General features: G+C 43.0%; 2 protein-coding genes across 3 annotated transcripts in view; one reads left to right on the top strand and one right to left on the bottom strand.

Annotated features, from left to right (window-relative positions):
* The window catches only part of SLC45A2 (solute carrier family 45 member 2), a gene marked incomplete at both ends in the record, with an annotated part of 45,291 nt that extends 37,674 nt beyond the window's left edge, over positions 1-7,617 (top strand). Inside the window, 3 exons of one of the 2 annotated variants that reach the window (XM_081309257.1) lie at positions 188-311; positions 5,694-5,905; positions 7,396-7,617. In XM_081309257.1, the coding sequence (XP_081165383.1) occupies positions 188-311; positions 5,694-5,905; positions 7,396-7,617 (558 nt within the window). The remainder of the gene's footprint in view (positions 1-187; positions 312-5,693; positions 5,906-7,395) is intronic. The other variant, XM_081309258.1, reaches the window with a different exon arrangement.
* Positions 7,618-14,287: 6,670 nt separating this feature from the next.
* RXFP3 (relaxin family peptide receptor 3) lies at positions 14,288-15,661 on the bottom strand (the record flags this gene model as incomplete). The annotated part of the gene is made up of 1 exon (XM_081296215.1): positions 14,288-15,661. One exon carries the CDS (start codon positions 15,659-15,661, stop codon positions 14,288-14,290), a length of 1,374 nt encoding a protein of 457 aa, XP_081152341.1.
* Positions 15,662-27,957: the final 12,296 nt, after the last annotated feature.

Genomic DNA, 27,957 nt, shown 5'->3' with positions numbered 1-27,957 from the left:
CCTGAAGGTCCTTGAAGGAAGGTGTGATGGGATCTGACTTGGTTGTGATAAAATGCACTCTGTGCCCTAGGAAGGGCCCCCTGGACTGGGTCATGCCATTTGGGCAGGGGTAGAAAAGCAGAATGCATGAGAAGAGGACCCTACCTCACTGCGTTTGTAGCTCAACAGCCCCACGCTTCTCTTTCAGATCGTGTATGGCGGGGATCCCTACAGCGCGCACAACTCCACAGAGTTTCTCATCTACCAAAGAGGGGTCGAGGTTGGCTGCTGGGGCTTGTGCATTAACTCCATATTTTCTTCACTGTATTCTTGTAAGTCTCCCCCTCCTAGGGGTGTCTTCTAAGGGGCTCTGGCTTAGCCAAATTCAGATTTTGTACTTCTGTATCTATTATTTTCTTTAAAATTTCAGATTCTTGACAAATATATGGAGGTCAGGAAATGCTGTTCCCTTAGCAAGGAGCATATGAAGTATCCATGTTCATAGGGAATTCCAGGTGTCGTTTCCCTTAGTGGTTACTAAGTAGTTAGAATCAGTGGATTCTTGATCAAGATTTTCTGGAAAATAAAGGGGTGTTGCAAACAAGATGACAACATGCTGGATGGGAGAGACATGGACTCCCAGGAGGTCCACGTTCTACCAGTGGAGTTTTATAAAATACTTGTCAGATTTGCAGAATGCACAAAATAGAAGGGATGATTAATATGATAGGTGATGAGCAACCTGGAAAATAACCTCAGCTCTCTGAAGTACAGGGTGCTACGCTACGGGAGCACTGCCCCAACTTTGAGAACAATTGATCTTCCCCCTCAGATTCCAGCTTTCCATTGAATCTTGAGCTTCTGGGCCAAGTTTTGGAAGATGGAACAAAGGGATTTCTGCCACTGATTTTAAATAAGTCCAAACTAATGTGCTGTAACTCCAGGGTATGACACAGACTCACTTTGTCTTTGGTCACGTAGATGGCAATCTCCAGCTCTGTAGACACTGAATTAAGTGAAAAGTCTTGCCTGCAATATCCGGAGTGGAAATTTGACTCCTAATAGCAATGAGCTCTTCTCACCCCTCTCTGCTCCTCCAGGGTAGGGAGGGGGAAAGCTGACCTCCAATCAGAGCTCCAGATTTGGGACAGCAGGCTCAGGGGACAGCAGAGGTGTGGCCCAGGTTAGGGAAAGGGAAAGAGATGAGGGGAGCCCCTGTTACCATTCTCAGGGGCACACACTCAGTCATTGAATCCTTCGTCTTATAGAGGAAAATGTTGGAGCCACCCCGGATCCTTCAGTTTACCATAACACAGTGGGGAACCAGATTCAAGATCACTTAAAAATTTGGCGTAATGAGGAAGAGGGGGCCTAATGTAACAATTAAGGAGTTTGTAAGACTAATAATCAAACAGCCACAAAATTCATTGTCTTAAAATTTAAGGTAGTCAAATAGTGGTGGCTTGCATCTTACATTTCTTTAGCAAACACTTTTCTTTCCCTGTGAGGGTGTGAACTCAGGGAAATTCCAGGTGGAAGCTTTCAAATACTTAAAATGTAATCAGACAGTGATAGGTCCAAAGGGTCTAATAAATTATTCATCGGAATTCCTTTGTGATTTCATGGGTGAGGGGTGATTTCCTACTCCCCACATTCTTGTCAGAGGAACGCAATTTACTATGTGTAATTAGTGTTCTAATTTGGTGTCGACTTTCATTTTATCCCCTCAAGGAATTCCCACTAGGTACAATTCCCTCAGTCTGGTTTGACTTCCTGTATGATTTCATGGCATTTGAAAAATTTAAAAGCATGTTATTTTTAGGCCCTTCCTTTTTAAAAACTATTTTTATACCTTTGTTTTATGTATTTATTTTTATGTGGTGATGAGGATTGAACCCTGTGCCTCACATATGCTAGGCAAGTGCTCTACCACTGAGCCACAACCCCAGCCCCTCTAGGCCCTTTCTAATTAAAAGCCTTATGTATGAAGAAAACTATCATTTGAATAGTATTCCAAAGTTCATTAATGTATGAATTTATGATATCCCTACCACTGTAAATTTGAGCCAAAATTTTATTTATAAAATACCAGCTGGCCCAGCTCAGGGACTCTCCGTGACCCCAGCAAAGTCCAAGTCCCTCAACTTGGCATTCAAAATTTTCAAATGGGCCCAGCTCACCCTCCGAGCCCTCCAGCTTCTACATGAATTGATTACTCTCAATCACACACCCCAGGGACTTTGTTGTCTCTGTGTGTTTGTCAGTGCTTCTAATTTCTTTTACCTGAACTTATACTTCTACTCATTATATGTTTATTCCTGCCTTAAATATCACTTCCTCTATGGAGTCATTCAAGGTTTTCCTCCTGCACCTCAAACCCCCTGGGCAGAATCAGCCATTTCCTTCACTGCCAGAGCACACTGAATTACCCTCTGTTTTGAACTCACCATATAACATCAGACTCTGAGCCACCCTCTCAATCTAGACGGAGCTCTGAGGGCTATTTCGATGCGCAGGGGTGAGGGAGGGGGCTATGGTGATAAGAATATGGTAATGTTTTTCTCACACTCCTTTTGAAGAGCAAGCATACTTGCACCAATTAAAATAGCAATACTGAGTACCGAGGCCTAGCCCTCTTTTTTAATCATCCACTACGTTCATAGCTGCGCTTTAATCAATCCTACTGCTCTGACCTTAAAGAGCACTATGTGATGATATGGCTACCCTAGGTATCACACCCAGTAGAGGCGGGGACAAGAAGTTTGGTCCTGCAATATAGTGATTTCTCTTCATGAGTAAAGCACTGTTTGTCAGACTTTCAGTCTTTGTACTTAAAAGTTACTTTTGTTTCCAAATATCTCCTTATCCTTCTTTGCCTTCTCCTTGACTGGTCTACACACATGGAAAATAATTGAGTATTGATGAGATACTAGATAGTTAGATTATATTTTTGACACAAATGCCATCATCAAGCAAACAGCTGTTGCATCTCACGACTAAAACTCAGGGTCACTCCTGGTGAATTGGGCTGCACGAAATGACCACACAGAGACACAGAAATACCTTTTTCTTTGAGTCCTGTGACGGCTCCTCCAACCTGAGGGGTCCATGAAAAGAGATAGGCTGAACCCTTTTGTTGGGAAGAAGCACATTCAAATGAGGCAGGGGTCAGGTTTCAGAGGGTTGAGTCTAGCTTTTTTGTGAAGTTGGCTGTCAACAGATTGACTGTCATCTAGGGAGGCCATGCCCATCTCATGAGCTGTGTGGAGGTCAGGCAGAGCAAGCGAAAAGACCAGGGTGAGGCCCGCCCAGACAGAGGGTCAAGGTCAGTGCAGTCCACTTTGTGTACTCAGTGCCCATAGTTCACACACACCTCCCAGGGCTGGCTTGCCACATCTCCACATTATCATCACCCAAGGGCAAGGGGCCCTCAGTTCCTATGTGGCAGCTCCCCACAAACAGCCTTATCAAGTCTTGTTATAAAACTGACCTAGGTTCACACCATCTCCATTCTCAACTTCAGTGAGAGCCCTCTGATGTAGGATGAGTGTAACAGAGGAAGCCATGGTGCCTGCCTGTCACTTCCAGACTGGGTCCACCATACAAAGCATGAGACAATGTTCAGCTTTATTATTGATTCAAATATAATACAAATTATGTTTCTTAACTGTGAGGTATGAATTATAATTATTTGGATAGAAATGGAAAGTTTTATTATTGAATAGGCACATTTCAAATATCTACAATTTGTACTCTGGGTCATGTGTTCTGGTAGAATGAGATAGAGGAGAGATAAGAAATATACATATTACACAGGACTGCAAGTTGGTGCAACCAATCTGGAAAGCAGAATGGAGATTCCTTAGAAACCTTGGGATGGAACTATCATTTGACCCAGCCAACCCATTCCTTGTTCTATATCCAAAGGACTTAAAAACAGCATACTATAGTGATGCAGCCACAACAATATTCATAGCAGCACAATTCACAATAGCCAAACTGTTAAACCAACCTTCAATAGGTTTAACAGATGCCGTTCAATAGATGAATGGATAAAGAAATTGTGGTATATATACATAATGGAATATTAGTCAGCAATTAAAAAGAATAAAATTATGCAATTTGCAGGTAAATGGGTGGAATTAGAGAATATCATGCTAAGCAAAGTAAGCCAATTCCAAAAGACCAAAAGTCGAATGTTTTCTCTGATAAGTGGAATGAGACGAACATTACCCTAGGTACATGTATGATTGCACAAATGATGTGACCCTACTTTGGGTACAACCAGAGAAATCAAAAATTGTGTTCCATTTGTGTACAATGATTCGAAAAGCATTCTGCAGCCATGTATAACCATTTAGATGAAAGAAAGAATGAATGAAAGAAAGAAAGGAGGGAAGGAAGGAGGGAAGGAAGAAGGAAGAAATATATAGATTACAAACAACTGATTAAGAGGAGGCTCTGGGGAATGAAATTGGCCCAGTTATGCTTGTGAATGTATGGATATGTAGCAGTGAATCATCCCACTAACATGTATAACTCTAAACTATAAACCAATAAAACTGTTAAAAAGGAATTATTTTTTTAAAAAAACTAAAGACAACCAATTAAAGAAGGAAGATAATTTTTAAGGTTTTTTTCCTACTATTCTGAAAAATAGTATAAAATATTTTAAAGGAGAATTTCAACTTTTTAAAAACCTTTTTGCTCTTGATCATATTTTGAGACAGGATCTCGCCATGTTGTCCAGGCTGGTCTCCACCTCCTGGGCTCAAACCATCCTCCCATCTCAGCCTCCCAAGTAGCAGGGTCTCTAGGCATGTGCATCACTCCAGACTGAATTTTTTAAATTAGATCTACCCTTATACTTGAATGAACAAGCCAAGTTTCCCTGCTGGGAGGGGAACCATGTTGAGTCAGGTCTCCTCAGTGCAGCCTGTGTTTGCAGACAGCAATAGCCATGTCAATTGACATCTTTTACGGGCTCAGGTTGGGCTAGGTGAGTTTTCAGCCTTTTCATTTTATTTGATCTGGACAACAATTCCACAAAAGAGTTTTATTCCCATTTTTCAGGTGAGAAAGCTGAGGTAATGAGAAGTTAACACAATGATCTACAGAAAGGGAGCCAGATATGGGGACCTGTGAGCCCCTGATCAGCCTGGAAGGGTTCCCAAGTCACACAAAGTGTTTGCAGAGAATGGACACACTTTGGACTGCATTTTGCTGTGAATGACTTAGATCATTCTGCAAAATCAGTTTGCTTTTATGTCCCCCAACCTGACTTTAGTTGGTGGGGCAGGATAAGCATTTATTGTCATTTGGATCCTATTGGGCCAGACCTCTCTAACCAGAACAACCCCCACTTTTCTTTCATGCCTTGAAGTCCGAGGGTCCCATAGCCAAGGTGGGCTCCTCCCCCCCTCTTTTGCATCCTTTTGCTATTCAGCTGTCTGCTAAACAGAGCCTGGTCCTCCTGTATGGAAAAGAAAACCAGCCAAGCAAGGCAATTTCATGCTGTGTTTTATGCAAAGGGTTTAAAATTGATTCCAAAAGCCAGCTGTTTTCAACCCACAGATAAAGAGGTTTTTTGTTCCTGACTCAGTATCAAAAGAAGGCTCCTGAAACAGTGAATCTTCAAAAGAAAAGATTGTCTGAAAATATTAAATGTTGTGAGGCACTGCCAGCTCTAATCTCTCCCTTTCTTCTCCCCACAGACTTTCAGAAAGTGTTGGTATCCTACATTGGATTAAAGGGTCTTTATTTCATCGGCTATTTGCTCTTTGGCCTGGGGACAGGCTTTATAGGACTCTTTCCCAATGTCTATTCTACGCTGGTCCTCTGTGCCTTGTTTGGGGTAATGTCCAGCACCCTGTACACGGTACCATTTAACCTCATCGCTGAGTACCACCGAGAGGAGGAGAAGGAGGTATGTCCTGATTGACACTCTGCCCTAGGTAACACTGGGACTCCCCGGAAGACTGGGGCTGGGTAGGGGATTTAGTAGGAAAGTGCAAAGCAGAGTTGAAAAACAAGGGTTCTTGAAACAGCAGCACTTGCCTGCCTGATCAGTCACGACCACACAGGGCCCCCTTCCGCCTTACCCTGAACCCTGGTGCAGCTGGTAAGCTGTAGAATGAGGACCATCACCTTCATTTCTCTAGTTAGGAAAAGGGGGCTTAGTGATGCCAAGAAACCAGTCCACAATCACAAAGAGCCAAGAAAGGAGGACCCCAGATCTTCTACAGCCACCCTACAGGTCTTCCCAGGATGCCTGTAGCACTTCTGGTGTCCACAGTGAGGGTCTCTCTGCCCCCAAGCACTACAGAAGTACAGAGTGGCATTTCTGGGACTTGGGAATTGTAAGTAGGAAATTCCAAGGCTTTTCTTTGGGAGTCCAGACTTTAGGAAGTGTGCATGGAAGAAGGTTGGAGCCATGAGTGATACCCTGAGAGAGGTGCCACCTCCATCTATGGTTCAGAACTCAGACTAGAGAGCAAGACCTAGGCAGTCCTTATGAGGACATTGAGTTGGGTGTTTCTGCTCTAAAATTACCACCATCTCTTTGTATCAAATGTGCAACTTTTCTTCCATGCAAATAGGCTTAAACTTCCGTAACTGGAGCAGTGATGTAAAAGCTAAGGAGATAACTGAATCCAATCCATCTCAGCATGAAATTGCAAAAACACTGAACATCCGTAAATGGCAACATTTATCAATTCAGACCAAACACAAATCCAACAATTATGTTAAACAAATAGCTATATACTGAAGGGTTGAGTTGATTTTGATGTTGCTTCCCCTAAGTATGTGAATGATTAGACATCATTCTGAAAATGTTTGCATTTTTAACATGAGGGGAGAAAAAGACTGGGAGTTAGTCTTTATTTATGGAGTCTTCACTACATTGTATGACTTCTGAGGAAGAGACGATTTTGCCTATATTAGGCACTCAGCCCTCTTATGTGTTAATGGTGGAATTATAACCTTTGTGACAGGTAAGGAGGATAGCATCAGATAGGAGGGTGGAGCTTCCTTGTGGCCTGAAATAAGGGGTTAGCAAATTAGCACCTGATGGCCAAAGGTGGCCTGCTACCTGTTTTTGTACAGTCTCTAAGCTAAGAATTCCTTTCAGATTTTTAAATGATTGAAGAAAAATCCCAAAGAAGGCTAGTGTTTTATGACAAGAGAAAATGACATGAAATCCAACACTAATGTCTATAAAGTTATGTTAGGATGTAATTTGTTTATGGAGGTAGCTGCTTTTGCACTGTAATACCAAAACTGTGTATTTACAGCCAGGACCTGATGACTCACAGAGGCATTTACTATCTGGTTCCTTATGGAGAGAGTTTGCCGACCTCAGCACAGTGACAGCTCCTTGAAGATCAAACACTGTTCCTGTGCTTCTCCTTGCAGATGCAGGCCCCTGGAGCAGGCCCAGACAGCAATGGGCGGGGGAAGGGCGTGGACTGTGCTGCCCTCACCTGTATGGTGCAGCTGGCTCAGATCCTGGTCGGAGGTGGCCTTGGATTTCTGGTCAACACTGCTGGGAGTGTCATCGTCGTGGTGATTACAGCCTCTGCAGTAGCACTGATTGGCTGTTGCTTTGTGGCTCTCTTTGTTAGATATGTGGATTAAGTCAATAAAGAGACATCGACCCTAACCTCAGACAAGTGCAGCACATGGAAGGAAGTCTTTTTTTTTTTTTTTTTTTTTTGTGGCTCTGCATGTTTGGGGTCTGCCATTGGATTCTCTGTGTTGTGATTTCTGCTGGAGTCATCTGCCCACTCCTCGTGTTTCACAAATCCCCTGCACGACCATCCCTGTGTTTCTGGCATCTTTCGTCTGGGTTATACCTCTGTGCACTGATGGCAAGGATAAGTGTGGTTGGGAGCACCTGCCATGCTCACCTTCCTCACTGCATGTCAGTGCAAGGGGTGGTGGGGCAGGTTCCATTTTCCCCATGGCATGTTAGGCTGGGATGAAACCCAGGAAGACATACTTGCTCATAGACCTACCTACGATGACTAGATTCATTCTAGAATATAATTTTTTAAAACAGTGGTCTATGTATGGTTGGGGATATTTCATCAAACCAAAAATACTCAAAATATTGCTGGTGATTTCTTTCATGGTATTGAGTTATTCATATTTAATTTGCTCATAATTAATTCCCATTGATTTATGACATCCCTAACAACTCTGCTTGAACATCTCATGCTGGAAGATTTTTCACTTTTAAACAGTTCATTGAATTACACAGTAAAAACATTTTTCTTTGGTCTGTGCCCTTGTTTCATCCTGTGGAGTGAGTATGAAAGTCTCTTAGGAAAAAGCCCCTGGGTTCTTCTATGATCTTCTCTCCCCCAAGCTAAGCAGTTTTTCTCTAGCCATACCCCTTCGATTGCCTCCCGTGTGGTGAAGTTTGAGCAGCCTGGAGAGACAGCATTGTTTAATAGGAACACTACGAACTATGGGATATGGTTGTTTTTGAATCTTGATTTTGCTACTCCTTGGCAAACTATTTAACTTGCCTAAAATACACTTCCTCATCTATACATTTGGGATAATAATTTCTGTCTCAGAGATTGTGATGATTAATAATGTATATACCACATACAGGGTAGTTACCACTATCCTGTTTTACCCTATTAACCCAGTAACCCTGAGACTGGGTATCATTACTGATCTTCATTTTGTAGATAAAGAAACTCAGATTGAAAACTGAGTCATTTGTGGTGGCACATGCCTGTAATCCCAGGAGCTTATGAGGTTGAGGCAGGGGGATCACAAGTTCAAAGATATTCTCAACAACTGAGCAAGGCCCTAAGCAACTTAGTGAGACCCTAAAGTAAATAAAAAGGGCTGGGGATATGGCTTAGTGGTAAAAGTGGTTAAGCATCCTTGGATTAAATTCCTGGAACCAAAAAAAAAAAAAAAAAAAAAAAAAAAAAAGAAAGAAAGAAAAAAAAAAAAAGAAAACTCAGGCAAAAAAGGTATTTTGTAAATCATCTGAAGCCACACAACTCATTAGTGGCAGTACAGCCCGTTTTCATACAATAACATGCAGCCTGGTGACTGGCACTGTTTGGTGTTCAATGAATGGTATCTAGCTATAATCAGTGCAGCTAAGGGCACATCATTCTATCCCCCCATCCCTATGCGTGCTCCTGTCTTTCTTAACTGCCTACCTACACAACTCCCAATGTGCCTCACCAGTACAGAATAGAGAATTTTCAACCCACCCTAAGAAGTTACAAAGGTTACATGGTTCCTATCCCACTTCTCCCTGAAGCAATCGTTGCTCCAGGTGAATTTCAATTGAATTCCTTTTGGGCTGAAAGGAAATTTATAGAAAGGAAATGAGTCTTAAGAACTGGGACATTGGGATTTGGGTGTTGCTTTTGCCTGTCTCATGCATAGTAGAATGGATGGCTTCAATAGCATGTCCAAGACTGTGGACTGTTGACTCATTTGAGGTAGCAGTCTGGAGAGAGAGAGCATGCTCTGGTTGGTTGTGGTAGGCACTGGTTCCTCTTTCACACAACTGTAGGGGGTGTGAGCGGTATGGACCTACTCCTAACATTGGCAAGAGCCAGAACAAAAAGATAAATAGAAGCCAAGGTCCACAGCCCATTAGTTCTTCCTCCTCTTCTCCCTCCTTGCTCCCTCCTCCTTCCACTCTGCATAGCATGTAAGAATTCTTGTGTGCACCTAGCGTTAGCACATCCCTTGCCATCCTCACTCCCCCACCCTCCATCACTCATACAAACAGCCACCCCTCATTCTCTCCTCCCTCCTAAGGATGCATAAACTTAGCAGTGTGCTCTGTCTCTGGAGGATGAACTCAGCAAAGGTCCACCAACACCTTGTAAATAGACTCAGAGACATTTGGATGGAGAGTCATGGGGTCTTAGGTGCTGGAAAATAACCTAGAAGTGGGGGCACTCCTTGCCCTTCAGAGGGGCATGGCTGGAGGAATAGGGGCAGAATAGGGTTCTCCTAATGATGAAACACAGACCCTGGTTGCTTAGATCGAAGTGCAGTACCAGAGAGGACCAGCTTAAGAGTGAGCCCTTCGTCATTCTGTGTGGCAGTGCCCTGCCCCTTCCCAATTTTTCCAATAATCTCAAAATGCACATGAATCCCTGATAAGACAAACTTACTCTCTTCTTCCTGCTGCTGCTAGGACTTCCACCTGCTGCTGCAGTTCTCCTGATTGCCTCCTTTTTGTTTAAAGAGCCTGCTCTCTGCTGTTTCTCAGCTATCATACTTGTCGTTGGAGCAGAATGTCTGGAGCACCCCCTGCTCCATATGACTCTGGCCATTTTAGACGTGTGTCTGACCATGCGCACGCTCGTGCAGTTGACAAGAAGTGGAGGGCAGGGGGCTTGCAGTGAAGCAACTGCTCCTTCCTGCCTACAGCTCAGCCCCCTCACCTGTAGGACTTGCAGCTTCCTTATCTGAAGTTAGGTGCCCCAGGTTCTGCACTCATCCCATTCTCTCCAGATCCCTGGTGCTTTCCACACTAGGTGGGCTGTATTACCACATCTCACTTATCAGCCTCCAAGCCTTGCTTAATTTTCTCCACATGTGTGCTGCTCATTTTCTACCCCTTCATCAGGTGCCCCGCTCCCACATTCAAGGAACATAGTCACTCTCAAATGAAGTCACCTTATTCTTTTTAGGGGGCCCATATAAAACCACCCTCAACTATTCCAATCTTCCTCCCCACACATCCATCATCCATTCTGGAGAAAGGAGGTCATTACTGACTTAGAAACATGATCAGAGAAAGCACCTGCTCCCTATCCCATAGCATGGAACAATTATGGGCAAGTGCTCAGAGGACACATGTCAAACATGTCAGCATTACAAACAGTATCAAGACGCCTCTCTTGCCTTCCTTACATTTTGCCGGCCTCTGGAAAGTTTAAGTTGAAAAATCTTCAGGGTACCGTGTATTCCTTGACTATTTCTTCAAGGACTTTTCTGGCATTTTAAAGATTTGGAGACAAATGGATGGGCAAGCTAGGAAGATGGCCTGTAGCCAAGAGTCATTTTACCTGGACCCTTAAAGAAATGAAACGTAGCCAGCACTACCCAACCATAGGGCAGGATTTTGATTACAAGTGAAGTTACTAGATCAAACCTCAATGTTTGGTACATTAGATAGGCTATTGGGCTGAGGAATGGAGCCATAGCAGATGCTGGTATTCTCCCTGTCTCCTTCTCTCTCTCTCTGTCTTACACACACACACACACACACACACACACACACACACACAATTTTGAAATTTTATTCATTGAACTCAAATCCATCAAGGTTTGAATGAGTGGATAGAAGCCAATTTTAAAAAGTCTTTAATCCTTGGGAACCCAAGTATTTATTCTCAATTCACTGATGACATGGTCTAGCCAAAAAATAATTCTCTTCCCAAGCAAATACATGCACAGAGACATATATTTTAAATAGAGATCCCAGGAAGTCTCATAGGAGAAAGGGAAGCTACACTGCTTTGCTACCTGCTTCCCTAATCCATCATCTGACATTTTGACCTCGAAGTCTTTGGTCACCACTCTTCCTCAGCCTCACATGTCCCATCTACCTTCTCAACCTCCCCCTCATTCTGCCTAAATTATACCCATATTTCCAGGCCCATCTCAAATGCTGTTTTGACCAAGAAGTCTCTGACCCTCCCCTCCTTTTCCCACTGCACTTTGTTTTAGCCTTACAATGACGTCCAATTAATTGTGCCCTGTCTTATATCATATCACTGGCTGTCTGTCCTTCTGAATGTAGAAGTCAGAAATGTGTCTGTTCATGTGCATGAGATCAGCCCCCAACACAGAGTCTTGTACAAAATAGGCATACAAAGGGTCACTGTAGATTTCAATGGATTTGACCACTTCCTTGTCTACTCTTGTGTCTTTATGTGGAAAGAAGTCATGGTCTTTGGTTCCTTCTGCCATTTTCTTAGAAGCCTTCAGCTTTGGGTTTGGACAGGTGACAGTGGTTACAGAATTTTTCATGAAGACTTTGCCCTCTCGTCCCTTTTCTTCTCTTTTTCTAGTCTCCACAGCAGTAGAAGTACACTCTTTAATGTACTTTCCTGAGAATTATAAGCTACCCATACATAATTTTATTGTCAAAACTATAATATTAAGTTACTATAATAAGAATCTTTCAGTAAGAGTCTAAAATCAGTGTTGTGCATGTCTATGCTACTATTTATTATTTCCTACATTGATTTTTCCCTGTATTTGTATTTTAGAGATGAAGAGAGCTTCTGTTTCAACCTTTTTAGCCTGATTACTACTATTATTGATAGATCCTTTTTTTTTGTAAAGAACAAAGTTTTATTTAATTGCTTTGAAACAGAAGAACCATTCTGTATTCAAAAAGAGTTAACTTTGTAATACTTCTCAGAATTGAGATGGGCAGTTTTGGTTTTTGTGGCAAAGTATATGAATGTTTAGCAATTCCACTGTGTTGTGTTACAGAAATGAGACAAGGGATGATCTCACATTTTAAGCCTTAAATTCCAGACACTATAGGAATTTTTCAACAAAATTATAATTGAAGAGGCTATTTAAACAGACATGTTTTTCTAACGATTATTTATTGTATTACAACGACCATCCCAGGAGGTGCTTGCATTAACAGCTTCTTGATCCCAAAACAACTTGCCAAGGAGAACAGTAGCACCTCTATTAGTCCCGGCAGATGGGCAGGTAGACTGATGCTTGATTTCAATTCTCAGAATAGCCTCAAGAAAGGACACTGAGGATTTTAGCATCTTAAACTGCTACAATAACAGAGTTGCCATGAGCAACAAAAGTTGCTCCTCAGAGACAGCCTCACTGACTGTTTGGAAGTTGAGAAAGAATTTACCATGCATGCTCAATGAGCAATACACTCTTTAAAATAAATACACATTGTTAAGGTAATCTCCTATATCTCGCCTTCTCACGTGAATGCTGTGAGCAATAAATAATCTCACACCTGAAATTATGATAAGCCCCTCAGAGCAGCATCTTAAATCCACTTGTTCCTTTAGGATAAAGATTTTACTTTGGTCTTCCATTCTCTTTCCCATCCCACACATTCTCTTGAATGATCCAACACCAGCTTCTAGGAATCTAGCATCTGGTCTGCAATAAGCCCTGCACATTTCTACAGCATTTCTTGCTCTTTTAATCCAACATGAAATCTGAATCATCCCTCTACTTCCTGATCCAGAGTCTACATCAATGTGGCATTCCAATTCCCAGAGTGAGGAAGGAAGGGCTGTAGAACCCTCCCCTCAACCCTAGATACCAGGAGGGCTTTTCAAGATGCTCCTGAGAACAGCTCACCTGCAGTGACTGACTAGAGAGAATGGTGTCTCCAGGAACCCAGAATGTTCTCCAGAGAAACTAGAGCACCCAGGGAATTAGGCTTTCCAGGGAATGCTGAATTTGAGTTCCCTTTTTCCTTCACGGTCTGTAGACTAAATAAATTTCCCCTTTCAGCTCTTCCAGTTGCACAGCTGTTTCCCACAGAGCAAAGATCCACTCTCCAGTGGATCTTTCATCTAAACTGAGGACAGGTGTTTTGCCCCTGGTGACATCTGATCACAGAAGTCAGGCCCTTCCAGCAAGGCTCAGCTTGAGCCTGCTTGCTCTGTCTGGCTGCCCTGGAATGCCTTTCCCTCACCATTTCTCCTGGAGTCACTCGATTTCCTCAACTCCGAAAAGGTTTCTTTCCCCAAACTCAAGGCTCCCAGGGCAGCCACACAGCAAGTAAGCCTTTGCAGTCTCCAGAGTCAAAGCTCAAAACAAAGGTTTCCTGGGTGGCTCTCCTGGCTACATGCACCTTAAGGGCCCCATCAAGAATGTCATAAAATAGTTGAAATAAGGGCCCAGTTGTTCGCACATGATGTGGCTGATCCTCACTCCCTATTGCCCCAATTTCTCTACTTCCTTGCTGCCTTTCTACTTCTGGGCACCCACACCCTGTACAACGTGAGCAGCATTAGGAGAGGACTCTGCATTGGGGTAGGAGGGGAGCCAAGCCTTGAGTTCCGGTCCAGAGGGCTGATCTTCACTCCTTTGCGCTTCCTTTTTTCACCTGATTTCACATTTCTCCACAGAAGTGCCTCCAGCTTTTTCACTGGCCGCTGTTCCATGGGTCTCCACATCCCTTTCCCACCTAATTCTTGATTGAGTCCCTCCGCTTTTCCTCCAGTAAGCGATTCCCCTGCTTCCCTGCCCCAAGGCAGCCTTGCTGTACCACGTGTACCCAAGGCAGCCTTGCTGTACCACATCAGTAGGCTGAGCTGCTGGGCAGCAGGTCGTAGCGTCCCCCACTGTAAACCACTACACCAGGCGGATAGTAGAGCACGTCAGGTTCAGCAGCTGCGTGGAGTGGCGCCAGAGCCTGCAGCCGGTGATCCTCTGGCTCTGGCTTAGTGGTAGCTGTGAAAGGGCGCATGCTGGTGAGCGAAGGCGACGTGATACGCCACAGCAGGTTCTTGAGCGCCTTGCGGAACTCGCGGCGCACTAGGCAGTAGAGTATGGGGTTGAGGCAGCTGTTGGAATGCGCCAGACACACGCTCACCGGGAACGCGTACACCTGGCACAAGAAATACTCCTGGCTGAAGGGTACCGCGTTGAACTTGATGAGGATACTCCATGTGGTGAGCGCCTGGTTAGGCAGCCAACACAGGAAGAAAGATAAGACCACGATGGTCACTGATTTGGTGACCTTGGACCGTCTCCTAGCGCTAGCTCCCGACAGGCTTCCCCCAGCAGCTGCTGTCCCTACTTCGGTCCCCACCACGCAGCGGTCTGAGATAAAGCGCACCAGCAGCAGGTAGCACAGGCTGATGATGCCTAGGGGCAGCACAAAGCCTAGCAGCACTTTCTGCAAATGGTACAGGCCAAGCCAGAACTGCCTGTCGCCACCCAGCAACTTGTCAGGGAAGCGCACCAGGCACAGCTCCTCACCCATCACCTTGATGGTGGTGGAGAAAATGGCATTGGGCAGCGAGGCCAGAGCAGCGGAAGCCCAGATCAACACACAGAGAGCTTTGGCTGAGAAGCAGCAGCTGTCCCCTAGGCTCTGGCCACAACAGTTGCCATGGCCGTGCCCTCGGGTCCGGTGGCTCTTAAGGGATGATGCCACAGAATGGTAGCGCGCCACACTCATGGCAGTGAGGAAGAAGACGCTGGCATACATGTTCATAGAGGTGACAATAGACACAATCTTACACATGGCCTTACCGAAGGGCCACCTGAAGTCCAGGGCGTTCTCCACCGCCCAGAAGGGCAGAGTGAGCACGAATTGAAAATCCGTCAGCGCTAGGTTGGTAACGAAGAGGTTGATTGAGGATTTGCGCCAGCCCTGTTTGCTCTTCATCAGGTAGAGCACAAGGAGGTTGCCTGCCAGCCCCAGAGCGCAAACCACCCAGTACACCGCACTGATGAGGATCCGCACCCGGGCCTCTGCATCCGAGCTCTCTGCCACACTGCTGCTGGGTGGATACCCCGGCGCCGCTCCGTCCGGCAACTCCAGCCCCAGCTCCCACAAATCCTGAAGCTGCAGCGAGGCGTTGCCACTCGTGTTGGCCGCCTCCAGGAGGCCTGGGATCAGACTGAAGAGTTCTGCGAGCTCCTCACCTCCAGCCGCCTTATTCATGGTGGCTGTCGTGATTGTTTCAACCACCTGTAAAAGCAGATACCCCTAATTCATATTCCGATGCATAAGAACTAAGGAAGCACGGTTCGCCCGTGGTGGGATCCCCAGGCAAACAGGCGAGGTGTGCGCGGGAGCTTTCAAAATAGCCGCTGAAGATAGAGCCTACGAACTAGTTGCGGATGGCGTCCGGTGCGCGCGACGAGCAGCTCTGGGCACAGGAGTTGAGCTCAGCGTCTGCTTTAGATGCTCCAAAGAGGAACACAGCTCTCCAGGAAAGCGACCTGCGTCCAAGGTTTCTCGGTCTAAGGTTGGAGTTTCCCGAGTCCCTAGTACGCACCTGAGACTTTCCTCCTCCTTTGCCACTGTCACTTGGGCACTGGCGCAAAACCCTTCTGGCTGCTCAGGAGCGCGATTCCGGGCCGGTTCCTTTTCTTTCCAGTACCTTTGTTGGTTTTCTCTGCTGCTCGGAGGAGGTTTCCGTCCTTTTAAGGAAAAGTGGAGAACGCGAAGTCACGTCTACCTCCCTCTTACTGCTTGGAGGTCTGTAGGTGTTGCTTCCGCTATCGGTAATTCCCAGTGAGTTACCAGAGTTGCTTACCCGAGTTATATTCGCACCCACAAAGCCGCGGCAGCCGGCCCCAAGGAGCATGCGTAACCCCCTACGCCAAGAGAGGGGGCGCTTTCCGAGGTGCTGAACCCCGCCGCGCGTGCGGCCGGGGAGGAGGAGGGACCGTCCAAAGGCGGAGGCCACTGGCAACTTCCCTTTTCCTCTTAAAGTTTCAGAAGGAAATGGTCCTAACCCTTTATTTCGCTGCGTTGCGAGAACGCCTATTTTAATTTGTTTCTTCCTCCTAATCAACTATGATCAGAAGTTTTTTTTTTCTTCCTTCTTGATCACTCTGCTTTTTCACTGAAATTATGCCATTTGATGAAGGCTGATTCTAAAAATGTGCCGTCTTCTAAAAATTCTAAAAATTGCCTTCTTCCCTTTTAAAAGTAAGGATAGTGATCTCTTTTCATGCCTAAATCAGAAGGTAGATACTTACTGAATGCACAGAACAAGCTCCGCCCTTCTTTAATTAGCTGACCACTTAACTGTGACAGGATTTTCAAAAGGTCTTCATCAAGAGGAAATCAGGCACAAGTGTTGCCCGTACTTTGGTGTATTCTGAGAAATGAAACTAAACTGAGCATATAATTGGTTGCCGACTTTATGTATTTTAAAATACCACCTGTCTAGCCCTGAGTCAGAAACTCCCCCACTAATTGGTCACACATGCCTCCAACTCCATTCATCTAGATGCAGATAAGATAGGGGATAATCTCGAGTTGATTGTGGGCCACTCACTTCCCTATTTCCACTACTGTTAAAATCACAACTCTTTATCAGATGTTTTTCAGACCAATGGCAGTAAATTCTAAGGACTTGTCTAAGGAAATGAGTGGAAAGCCTTTGAGTTTCTTCTCAAGTTGTGATTTATTGAAATGTCAGGTCAACTGCTCTGATGTGAATTATGCTTTTAAGAAAAGACTCAAAGAATTTGGAATGCTTTCTTCACCTTCAGGAAATAAACTGAAATCAAAGTATCTTAAGCATGCAGCAATTGTCTTCATTCCTAAAGTAATGCAGAACTCTAGATTTTATTTACAAGATTAAATAATTTTATAGCAGAGGAGTTTTAAAAGAATGCTTAGTGAAACAGAAACGCAATCCGCAAAACAGGAAAGGAAAAAATCTTGAATCCAAAGCCAGAATGAAGTTCTTTCCAAGAGAACGCACTTCACTCTAAATGCTGACTGCTCTGGTCTTTCCTCGAGAGGGCGCCAGGGCTCCAGTAAAAACCAAACCAAAGAGCCTCCTTTTGATCAGCTTGTATCTGAAGATGAGCCCTGCCCTGATTAATCCTCCCAGTCCAAGAGTTGCTTCTGCTCACACCTCTTATCCCTGTGCTAAAAGCCTCACCTTCACTTTCACTTTTTTATTTTTTATTTTTTTTAAAAGAGAGAGAGAGAGAGAGAGAGAAATTTTTTTATTATTATTTTATTGTTGGTTGTTCAAAACATTACATAGTTCTTAATATACCATATTTCACAGATTGATTCAAGTGGGTTATGAACTCCCATTTTTACCCCGTATACAGATTGCTGTGTCACATCAGTTACATTTCCATTGATTTACAAATTGCCTTTCTAGTGACTGATGTATTCTGCTGTCTATCCCATTCTCCACTATCCCCCCTCCCCTCCCCTCCCCTCCCCTCCCCTCCCCTTCTCTCTCTCCACCCCCTCTACTGTAAATCGTTTCTTACACTTATATAATTTCTCTCCTACTCCTCCTTTCCTCTTATATGTAATTGTGTATAACCCTGAGGCTCACCTTCCAATTCCATGCAATTTCCCTTAACTCTCCCTTTCTCTCCCGCCTATCATCCCTGTTTAATGTTAATCTTCTTCTCCAGCTCTTCGTCTCTACCCTGTCCTTGGTTACTCCCCTTATATCAAAGAAGACATTTGGCATTTGTTTTTTAAGGATTGGCTAGCTTCACTTAGCATAATCTGCTCTAATGCCATCCATTTCCCTCCAAATTCTATGATTTTGTCATTTCTTAATGCAGAGTAATACTCGAAAATTTTAATATTTATTTTTTAGTTTTTGGCGGACACAACGTCTTTGTTTGTATGTGGTGCTGAGGATTGAACCCTGGCCGCATGCATGCCAGGCAAGCGCGCTACCGCTTGAGCCACATCCCCAGCCCCCAACTTTCACTTTTTAAAAATTAATTATTTCTCCATCAAAATTTATCTCTTTGGCTCAGTGAGTTGTGACTTAGTGGTGGAGCACTAGCCTAGCACATGAGACACTGGGTTTTATCCTCAGCGCTGCATAAAAATAAATAAAATAAAGGTATTGTGACCATAAAAAAAAAATTGTCTCTATTTTTTTTTTTTTTTTTGTATTTCAATGAGCTATTGAAAATCAAGGAAGCCTAGGGCTCACACAGACAGCCATTTATCTGTGGGATTTCACCAATGTTCCCTAACTCCCTCACATACTGTTTCATTCTTTCAGTGCTTCTAGCCCCATCCCAGAACATATATACTTGATCTTCCCGAAATCACATGAAGTATTCACACTTTGTGAAGAATATTACAGGAAGTTGATTCAATTCATCTCAAACTCACTGGCCAATTAGCTTGGCACTAAGGTAGGCTGAGAGAAACATTATGACATAAATCCTCTATTTTGATCCTTTCTGGAACTGTTCATCTAAATGAGTGTGCAATTTAGTAGTGTCTGTGACTCTTTTTTGTTTAGTCTTGCATATGACTTAGGTATCTAGAATGTAATGCTTTGTGTCAGATGCATGGACAATAATTTTAGTTACTTTACTTTCCCCTTTTGTTTTTAAGGAGTGGGTTTTTAATAAGTAGTTATACTGTAGTTAGATTGGCTGTTCCAGTTTTAGATTTGTTTGTTTGTTTTTATATCAAGGCTACTCTATGTTTGTATTTGAGAAAAACATAAAGGCAGAAGCATTCAGGGTTTGTTATGTTGCAAACAGTCTGTTTTTCTGTAATACTTCTTCCTGAAATTGACATTAGAATGTAACGGGAACTGGAGAAAAATCTTGTTAGCAACAAAAAGCTCTTTATCCTTCATAGTGGAAGGATGGAGTCTTGAAACCTTTTCCTGGGCTGCTTTGAATATCTGAAGCCACATGGCCATGTGAAGTTATAAGTGAGGACAGCGTAAAAGCATACTCAAGCATATAACTGCTGGGAACCCATCATTATAGAATGCAGGAAATCATAGGCTTGAGCCCTGGCATTTTGCAGAGGAGGCCTGAAGAGATGAAGGGATTTACTCAGCATTTCACTGCTAAGAAGTAATCACACTAGGTCTAAACCATATATTTCTTGACTCTAATGTGACATATTTTGGTCCATGCTTTATTTTCCAACTTGGCTCTAACACTTTTGTAATTTTCAACACAGGAGTGGATGATGTGCTGAATAATGGCTTCCAACATGTCCATATTCTAATCCCTGGGTCCTTTGGATATTTCTTTACGTAGACCAAAGAGTTTTTCAGTGTGATTAAAATAATGTTCTTGAAATGTGGAATATGGTCATGGGTTGTGCATATGGGCCCCATACATTCACAAGAGTTCATATAAGAGGGAGGCAAGAGGAATCAGAGGAGAAGGTGGTGTGATACAGAAGCAGAGACTGGAGTGATACTCTCTGAAGATGTAAGATAACAAGCCAAGAATAGCCATTGGAAACTGACAAAAGCAAAGAGATGAGTCTCCCCTGGACCCTCAAGAAATAATCTGCTCTGATGACACCCTGACTTTATTCCATTGAAACTGAACTGAGATCTCTGATCCCTAGAACTGTGAGAGGATAAATTTGTCTTATTTTGAACCACTGCATATGGACTGATGTGTTACAGCAGCAATAGAAAACCCATACAAGTACATAAAAGCCTGGTTTGAACATTTTATAAGGAGAAATTGAGCAATTCTGAATTAAACATGTTGCTTCATTTTGTTCACTCATTTAATACATAAATATTGAGCACCAACTTTGTGCTAGGTACTGCACTATGAACTCGAGATTTATTGGTAAATGCCACTTACTGAAGCTCGCTTTCTAATAGGTGAGACAAATATTTATGAGTTGTGTGTTTGTTATGGTTTGAATGAGATGTCTACCAAAACCTGTGTTACCATGGGAATGTTTGAAGGTGAAATGATGAGAGTTGTAACTGGGTGGTAGGCAGGGTGTGGTTGGAGGTGGTAGACCATGGGAGTGAGAGTGTCTCTGGGATTTATATTTTGTTCCTGGTGAGCAGAGCTTTCTCTCTGCTTATGGATTTGATGTTCTGAGCTGCTTTCCTGCACCACACTCTTCTGCCATGAAATTCTGCCTCAGCTGAACATGGAATGAACCTCTGAAGCCATGAACTAAAATAAATCTCTATTTTGTTATGGTCAGGTATATTGGTCACAGCAACATAAAGCTGACCAAGTCATGGGACATGGCTACAGGAGGTGAATCACTCGGGGCAGGTTCTGGAAAGGTGGTTCATCTTTTCTGTAGCCCCTTCCCCTCTTTCTCTTTTTACTTCTCAGCCACCATGATGTGAGCTGTTCTCCTGTGCCCCGCCCTTCCATCATGACCATCTGCTTGACCTTGGCCCAGAGCAAGGGAGTCAGATAATTATGGACTAAACCTCTGGAATGGTGAGCCACAATAAACGTTTCCTCCTCTAAGTTGTTCTTGCTGAGTACTTTGGTCATAGCCACAAAAAGTTGACTAACACATTGTTACAATAAGAGGGAAAACCAGGTAAAATAGCAAGCTATAAAACCACGTACACGGAAGTAACTTCTCACACTTTCTGATTATACTTATTTAATTCTAAGAATCACATATTTTCAAATTAAATGTTCAAAAAATTATTATGGATTTCCAATTGCCATATGTATAGTTTATGAGAGTATTTTTCTCCCTAGAAAATTGTTAATAAATGGTGTGTCTTATAAACTGCAGTATCTGGGAAGAAAGGTTATTCAGTAACCAGGTAAAGAGAGGAGGGAAAGAAAGAGCATTCTGGGCAGAGGGAAAGGCATGAGTGAAGATGTCCAGCAGGGAAGGAGAAGGATGCTTTTGTAGGACAGAGAAAGACAGTTCTATACCACAGGGAGAGCAAGATAGGCTTGCTCTATCTTGCTCAGGAGTCAAATAATGCCTGACCAAAGAATTATGATCTTGAGCAATGTGAGGGCACTGGAAATTCTTAAGCAGAGGAGCAACAAGATCAGTGTTGATTCAAAACCATCATCCTAGTTGTAGTGTGGTGGGTAGAATGGAAGGGACAAGAATGGATGGAAATAGATGCTAATCAATTCCATTAGAAAGCTACAGCAAGATTTCAGGACAGAGATGATCGTAGTTCAGGCTAGGATGGCACAAGTCAGAAAGAGATTTACATAGGTATGTTATTTGTTTTTTCTCTCCTCCCTCCCTTTGACCTCTGAACTCTCCACAAGATTTACACAGATATTTTAGAAGCTCACATGACAGTATGTGGTGGTGGATTACATATAAGGGACATAGGTAAAGAAAAATTTAAAAAAATCCTTTAGTTTCTACTTTGTTCATCTGATATAGGGATGTTGACAGGGTGAGGTGTCAGGAAGATGACAAATTCAGGTTGGACATAAGAGACTGTGAACGTCTATAAGGCCATCAAATTGAGATGACAAGTAGACAGTTGGATTTTTGGATCTTAACTCAAAGAAGAAGTCTAGATTCCAGATAGAAATCTGTGAGTCAACACAGCAAATAGTGACAACTGAAGTTTTGACATTGCCGATACTGTCAAGAGAAAAGGATCAATTACTGGGTCTACAGGAGCTCCAAGTTTGAAATATCTGTAGAGATTGGCGAGCTTGTATATTGCAATGAAAATTAGAACTAGAGGAGTAGAAGAGAAATAAGGAGCACATAACACAACAGCCACAGAATGTAAGATAAAATAAAATGTAACTAATGCTGCCGAGAGGTCAAGGAAGACAAGAATAGAAAATGTGAATCGGGATTATGATGCAGAGACCATTGATAACCTCAAGGGGTCAGGAGGCAGATACTGGGAGACGAGAATATTGAAACAACTAAGCAGCTACTCTTATGGAGTAGCTGAGAGTAGAAACTGAGTCAGGGGGAGGTACCAGAGTTTGCCCAAGTTCTGTTGAGAAAGAATTGGGATAAAATTGAGAGATGTTGATTAACGTTTTATTCTTTGGAAATCTATGCAGTAAGCTGAAAGAGTCAAATAAACAATTGCCTAACAAAAAGAATGAAGCCAACAGTTTGAACCTCGTGGGTGTTCAGGTTGCACTGCTGACCTGAGTAGTCACTTTAGTCTAAATTACAGTTTCCCAATCTTGGAATTGTTGACATTTTGAGACAGATAATCCTCTCTTGTGGGGGCTGACCTGTACAGTGTACACTGGCACTCCTGGCCTATACATTAGAATCCAGAAACAATCCCTATTTCTATTGTGACAACCAAAAATGCCTTCGAGCATTGCCAAATGTTTGGGGGAGGGGAACATTCCCCTCCTCCCCAATATTGAGAACCTCTGATCTAAACATAGATCATTTGTCAGAAAGAGAGACTATGATGAAAGTTTCCATTGTGAACCAAATCCCACTTCAAGGAGAATGATTCAAAGGGCCTGGCCTTCTGGGGGGAATTGGAAGTATATGCAGAGAGGTGGAATGTTATGCTATGTAGGCATCTTTCTGAGTGTTGGTGCCTCATATTTTCTCTAGATGCTCTTCAGTTAAGCTATAGCAGAGCTGATAATCTCATTAAGGAAATTCTACCTAAATATTACTCAAACTAGCAAACAGACCACCCCCAGGAAACCAGAGGCTCTGGCTCATGATTGTGGCTGAGACTCCCCCAGCCTTGTCTGGATGGAGAGGGAGTTCAGGACACCTGGTCCTTGGCACAAGGGCTGTTCTGTTTATGTACACTGGAGCAGTTTTGTCTTGTGACTCTGAATGTCATCTCTATCACCACTGTGCTGAGGAAGGCTCCAGGTCACCCAGATGCCTGAACCACAACCAGACACCCTGCTGATGATTAGACTAAGCCCATCCTGGAAGTGAAGGAAACTACAAAAGATAAGGGTTGTGCCTTTAGAATTCTGTCTGTAGATGCTTCCCAGTGAAGCTGCAAGTCAGACTCCTCCAACAGACACTCTTAATTTAATAAAGACTATTGGATAGTGAAAAGAGAAGCCCAGGGCTTAGCCATCTTTGGTTGGAAAAGAGCAATTTGTCACAATGCCCAGGCAAGTGACATTTCTGGGCCTGAGCTTCCTCATCTGTGTAAGGAAGAGACTGAGGTTCCTGATTATTGTAAGATAGGTGTTGAGTAGAAGATATCAAAACCCACAGGAGTGTGCTAAAAATGTGGCTTGCAGGCCTTCACACAGCCTCACACCATCACCAGAGATTCCAATTCTCAGTGGGGTTGGATAGGAGACCAAGAATCTGTATTTTAAACAAATATTCTTCTAGGAGACACTGATTTTCCCCAAGTTTGAGAACCTCTGGACTAACTTTCATTTTAGTTCTAACCTTCAGGAAATAAATAAATAAATAAACAAATAAATAAATAAATCCCAAAGAGAAATGATCTCTACTGTGATTGGAAGTAAAGAGGATGTTGAGCAGGGGATCTTGCCGAGCTTCCCTAAAATCATATTTAAGCCCTACAGGTGATTTTTCCTTCCTGTTTGACTACGAAGGCCATGTTCTGCTGAGAGACCTCGGGATTAGACAGGACTCAGCCTGAGCCCTCAGGGGAGGCTGTTCCCACATGTGACCTGCACAGAGTTTGACTAGATGCCAGCACACCTAGAAAGCTCTTCATTTCTGGGTCTGTTCTCAGATCAGAAATGAACACAGATTATGGGCATGAGTTTACAGTATTGCTTAACTAAGCCTCTGTTATGGAAGCAAAAATCCCTTTCCCAGATAAGACTTAGAAGATATTTTAGACCATTTAACTTAAAGGGATGGGCCATGTTTTGCTTAAACGGAAAGTTGGGAGAAAGGCTTATCAGTCAGTCATGATCAAATACTATTTAGGTGTCCTGTTAAAAAATGTTCTCAAAATCATCGAATGTACCACATAAATTCCTATTGGAAAATTAAGCAATATATAATTTGATGATATTGTTCAAGAAGACCAACCTTGTAAAAAAAAAATGAGATGTCTTTTTGAGGGGTCTGATTTTAAGTCAACCATTGCCCCTTGCCTTCATCCCCTGGCCCACTAATCTGATTGTCAAATTCTATCTCTGTGGGCACACACAAGGCCAATCTCTATTTCCCTAGGTTGGTTCTGTCTTTGCTAAAGATATTCTTGCAAATGTTTCCCTCTTTACCCATCGCAACCTGTTACTGTCTTGCTTGTACTATAAGCCCAAGCAAATGATACCATTTTGGGGAGGACTTCTATCATTTCCTGAGAAATAGGTTTCATTTCTTTCCTCTCTCCATGATTATAGAACTTTGGTCAGCACATTTCTCAAGGCATGCATGAATGCTAGAGCTCTTTCCATGCATTTCTCCTGACATTTAAAAGGGAGACACCCTTTTTCAGAGTAGATATGTGTCATTGTCATTATTGACATGTATAAGCACAGGGCACACTTGTGGATTGGCATCTGTTTCCAAGCAGGATCCTCTTACTAAGGCAATCTGTAATAGGAGAAAAACCCTAACCTCAACTCTTTTGGAATACTCAACTCTAACATTAGAGGAATTGATATATTGTACAATACTTTATTTTTGCCTACTTGTACCTGCAATCTCCTTTAAAGCCACCTGATGTTAAAATTAATAAATAGCCTTTTAAAAATGCTGATGTCCAGTGGTAACCTTAGACCAAGGTTGAGGAGTAAAATATGAGAAATTGCAGTACCTTGATGGTTGAATCCTACAACATTCTTGTTGCCCAAATGCACATTCCAATGGTTTAGCCAATTCTTTTGCTATACACCTCAATGTGTCTGAACAATATGCTTATATTGCTACTCAATTTTTCATTTTAGGTATTATTTTTCACTTCCTAGTTTGAAAGGTGAGGAGTTGGCCCTTCTCTCTCACACTTCTTTATGCTGCTTCAACTGACACTAAGCCCCTCCTCACTCGGTAATGTCCTGTTGAAAGATCAATGTGCAGCATGTACACTGCAATGGCTAACAGTATAAATGGTTGAGCCATATTGCGCACAAAAGTTGCTTTTTTAAAAATTTTCTTGCACTTTTTTTCTCCATTAGAATTAACAATAATCCTTATTTCTTCAATGTAATTATCACTGATGTATCCCTGAACTCTCTTTGAAGTGTGAAAAATCTCTTCTTAGTGTTAAAAAAAAAATCAGATCTTTCGCCATCTAAGAGGTTAGCTTCCCCTTGTTTAAAGAAACTGTGATGATCTCTCTGAAGCCAGTGCCTTGCAGGGCTTATTTGCCTTCAACTTTTTGAGTCCTGGGTCAGGCACATGTGTAGCTCCACGGCAAAGGGTACCAGCTTCTCTGGAAGGCCATCTGCATTGTCAACATTGAAGACAGTGAGAGAGAAACATGGATTCAAGTTTGTCTTCACCAGATCGAACATAATATTTTTATAAAGGAAGACAGAGTAGGTAACTTGTCTGAAAGTACTTGAAAATTCTCTTACTCCAAGAATTGACCAATTGATTTAGGCAGGTCATTCTAGCAGGCAAAGATCAAAAAACCAAAGTTAACCTTGCATTGGAGTCTATGGGGGAGGTGGGAGGTGGGGCTCGGGGCTGTGTGACCCATGAAGAGACTGGTGCGAAAGGCTTGGGAGGCCACAATTGAGAGTGAAGGTTGCATTCAGAACTCTCCCAGAGTCCACTGGAGGGATTTAAGAGGGTAGTAGACCCTGTTGGAGCCCCTCCCTCCTCCCCTCAGCTCATACCATTTCTGTGCTTGCCAACTTGACTTCCAAGTACTAGCCCTAAGGACTCTTTCCCCCAAGGCCTTTCTGTGTCAGGTAGAGCATGCTTTGTGTGCCTGTGAGGCAGCCTATAGGAGGAAGGAATCCAAGTTCCTACTTCTACCTGGGGGGTGGGGTAACAGGCCATCTGATGAAAGTTGATGCATAAATTCCCCAGATTCCCTGCCCCTTTGGCAGAGTAATTCAGATGCACGTGTAATCTATTTCCCAGAGTTGAGGATGAACCCTCTGTTGGCAGAGTTACTTGACAATAGACCCTTCATTGAATTTCTTCCCTTACCTATCTTACTTCCCTATTTACTTCCCGTGTTCCCTCGAATAAACTACTTTCACTTGAATATTTGGGTTTTGAATCTGATTTGGGGGCAGTTCAAATTAAGATAGCAGGGAGATTATGCAATCCAATTTATACTTTGTAAAGCTGACACTGATTGCTGAATGGTGAAAGATTGTAAGCCAACAATGATGTGTGCACTGGGAGCCCGGAGAAAGGCTGCTGAGCAGTGGGAGACGGTGGCAGCCTAACAGTGGTAATTGCCAGGATGGAGGGTTGCCTCACTGGGGTTATATGGCGGCAGAATCACCAGAACATGGTGATGGGCTGAAGGGGTCAAAAGGAAGAGAAAGGGTGGTTTGAAATATGAAATAGCAATGGAAATTTAGTGTGGTGGCTAGACTCATAAAAGAAAGATTTTGGTATGCAAATTGGTACAACCACTCCGGAAAGCAGTCTGAAGACTCCTCAGAAAACTTGGAATGGAACCACCATTTGATCCACCCTCACCACCCCGCATATACCCAAAGGACTTAAAATGAGCATAATATATTCATGCGGCCACATCAATGTTTATAGCAGCTCAATTCACAATAGCTAAACAATGAAACCAACCTAGATGCCCTTCAATAGGTGAATGGATAAAGGAAATATATACACAATGGAATATTACTCAGTCATAAAAAAGAATAAAATGATGGCATTTGCCAGTAAATGGATGGAACTGAAGACTATCATGCTAAGTAAAAAAAAAAAAAATCCAGTCCCCCCAAACCAAAGGCTGAATGTTCTCTCTGATAGGTGGATGCTAACACACAGTGAGGGAAGGGGAGGAACAGAAGTTCATTATTCTACCATAATTGTGAACTAAATTCCTACTACAGACAAAGTAAAGTGTTAGGTGTTTGGACATATAACAAAAACAACAACAATGATTATATATGAATAATAATGGAAACAATGACAACCATTTTCATGTGGGTTAAAACAATAAAAGTTCACTCTCAGAGTTCTGGAGCCAAGAAGTCAGAAATAAAGATGTTGGCAGGGTTGGTTCCTTCTGTAGGCTCTGGGGAGAATGTATCCTCAGCCTCTCTCCTGGCTTCTGGTGGCTCTATTTCCATCGTTGGCCTAGGTCTGTAGCTACATCACTCCAACCTCTGTCTCTGTCTCAGAGGGCATTCTTGCCCCTGTGCATGTGTCTATGTTTCTGTTTTCTCTTCTTGGAAGGTACAAGCCATTGGATTAGGTGCTACCCTAGTCCAGTTTTACCTCATCTTAACTAATTACATCTGTGAAGACTCTATTTTCAAATAAGGTCACATTTACAAGTACCACATGGTAGGATATAAATGTATCTTTTTGGAGGACACAATTCTACCTCCTATAGAAAGGATTATGTACTGCACAAAGAGATTTATTTGCACCAGCTCACCTAATGCTCA

The sequence above is a fragment of the Spermophilus citellus genome (assembly GCF_964194105.1).
Source record: "Spermophilus citellus genome assembly, chromosome: 1".
Taxonomy (NCBI): Eukaryota; Metazoa; Chordata; class Mammalia; order Rodentia; family Sciuridae; genus Spermophilus; species Spermophilus citellus.
This window is presented reverse-complemented; position numbering and strand designations above follow the sequence as displayed.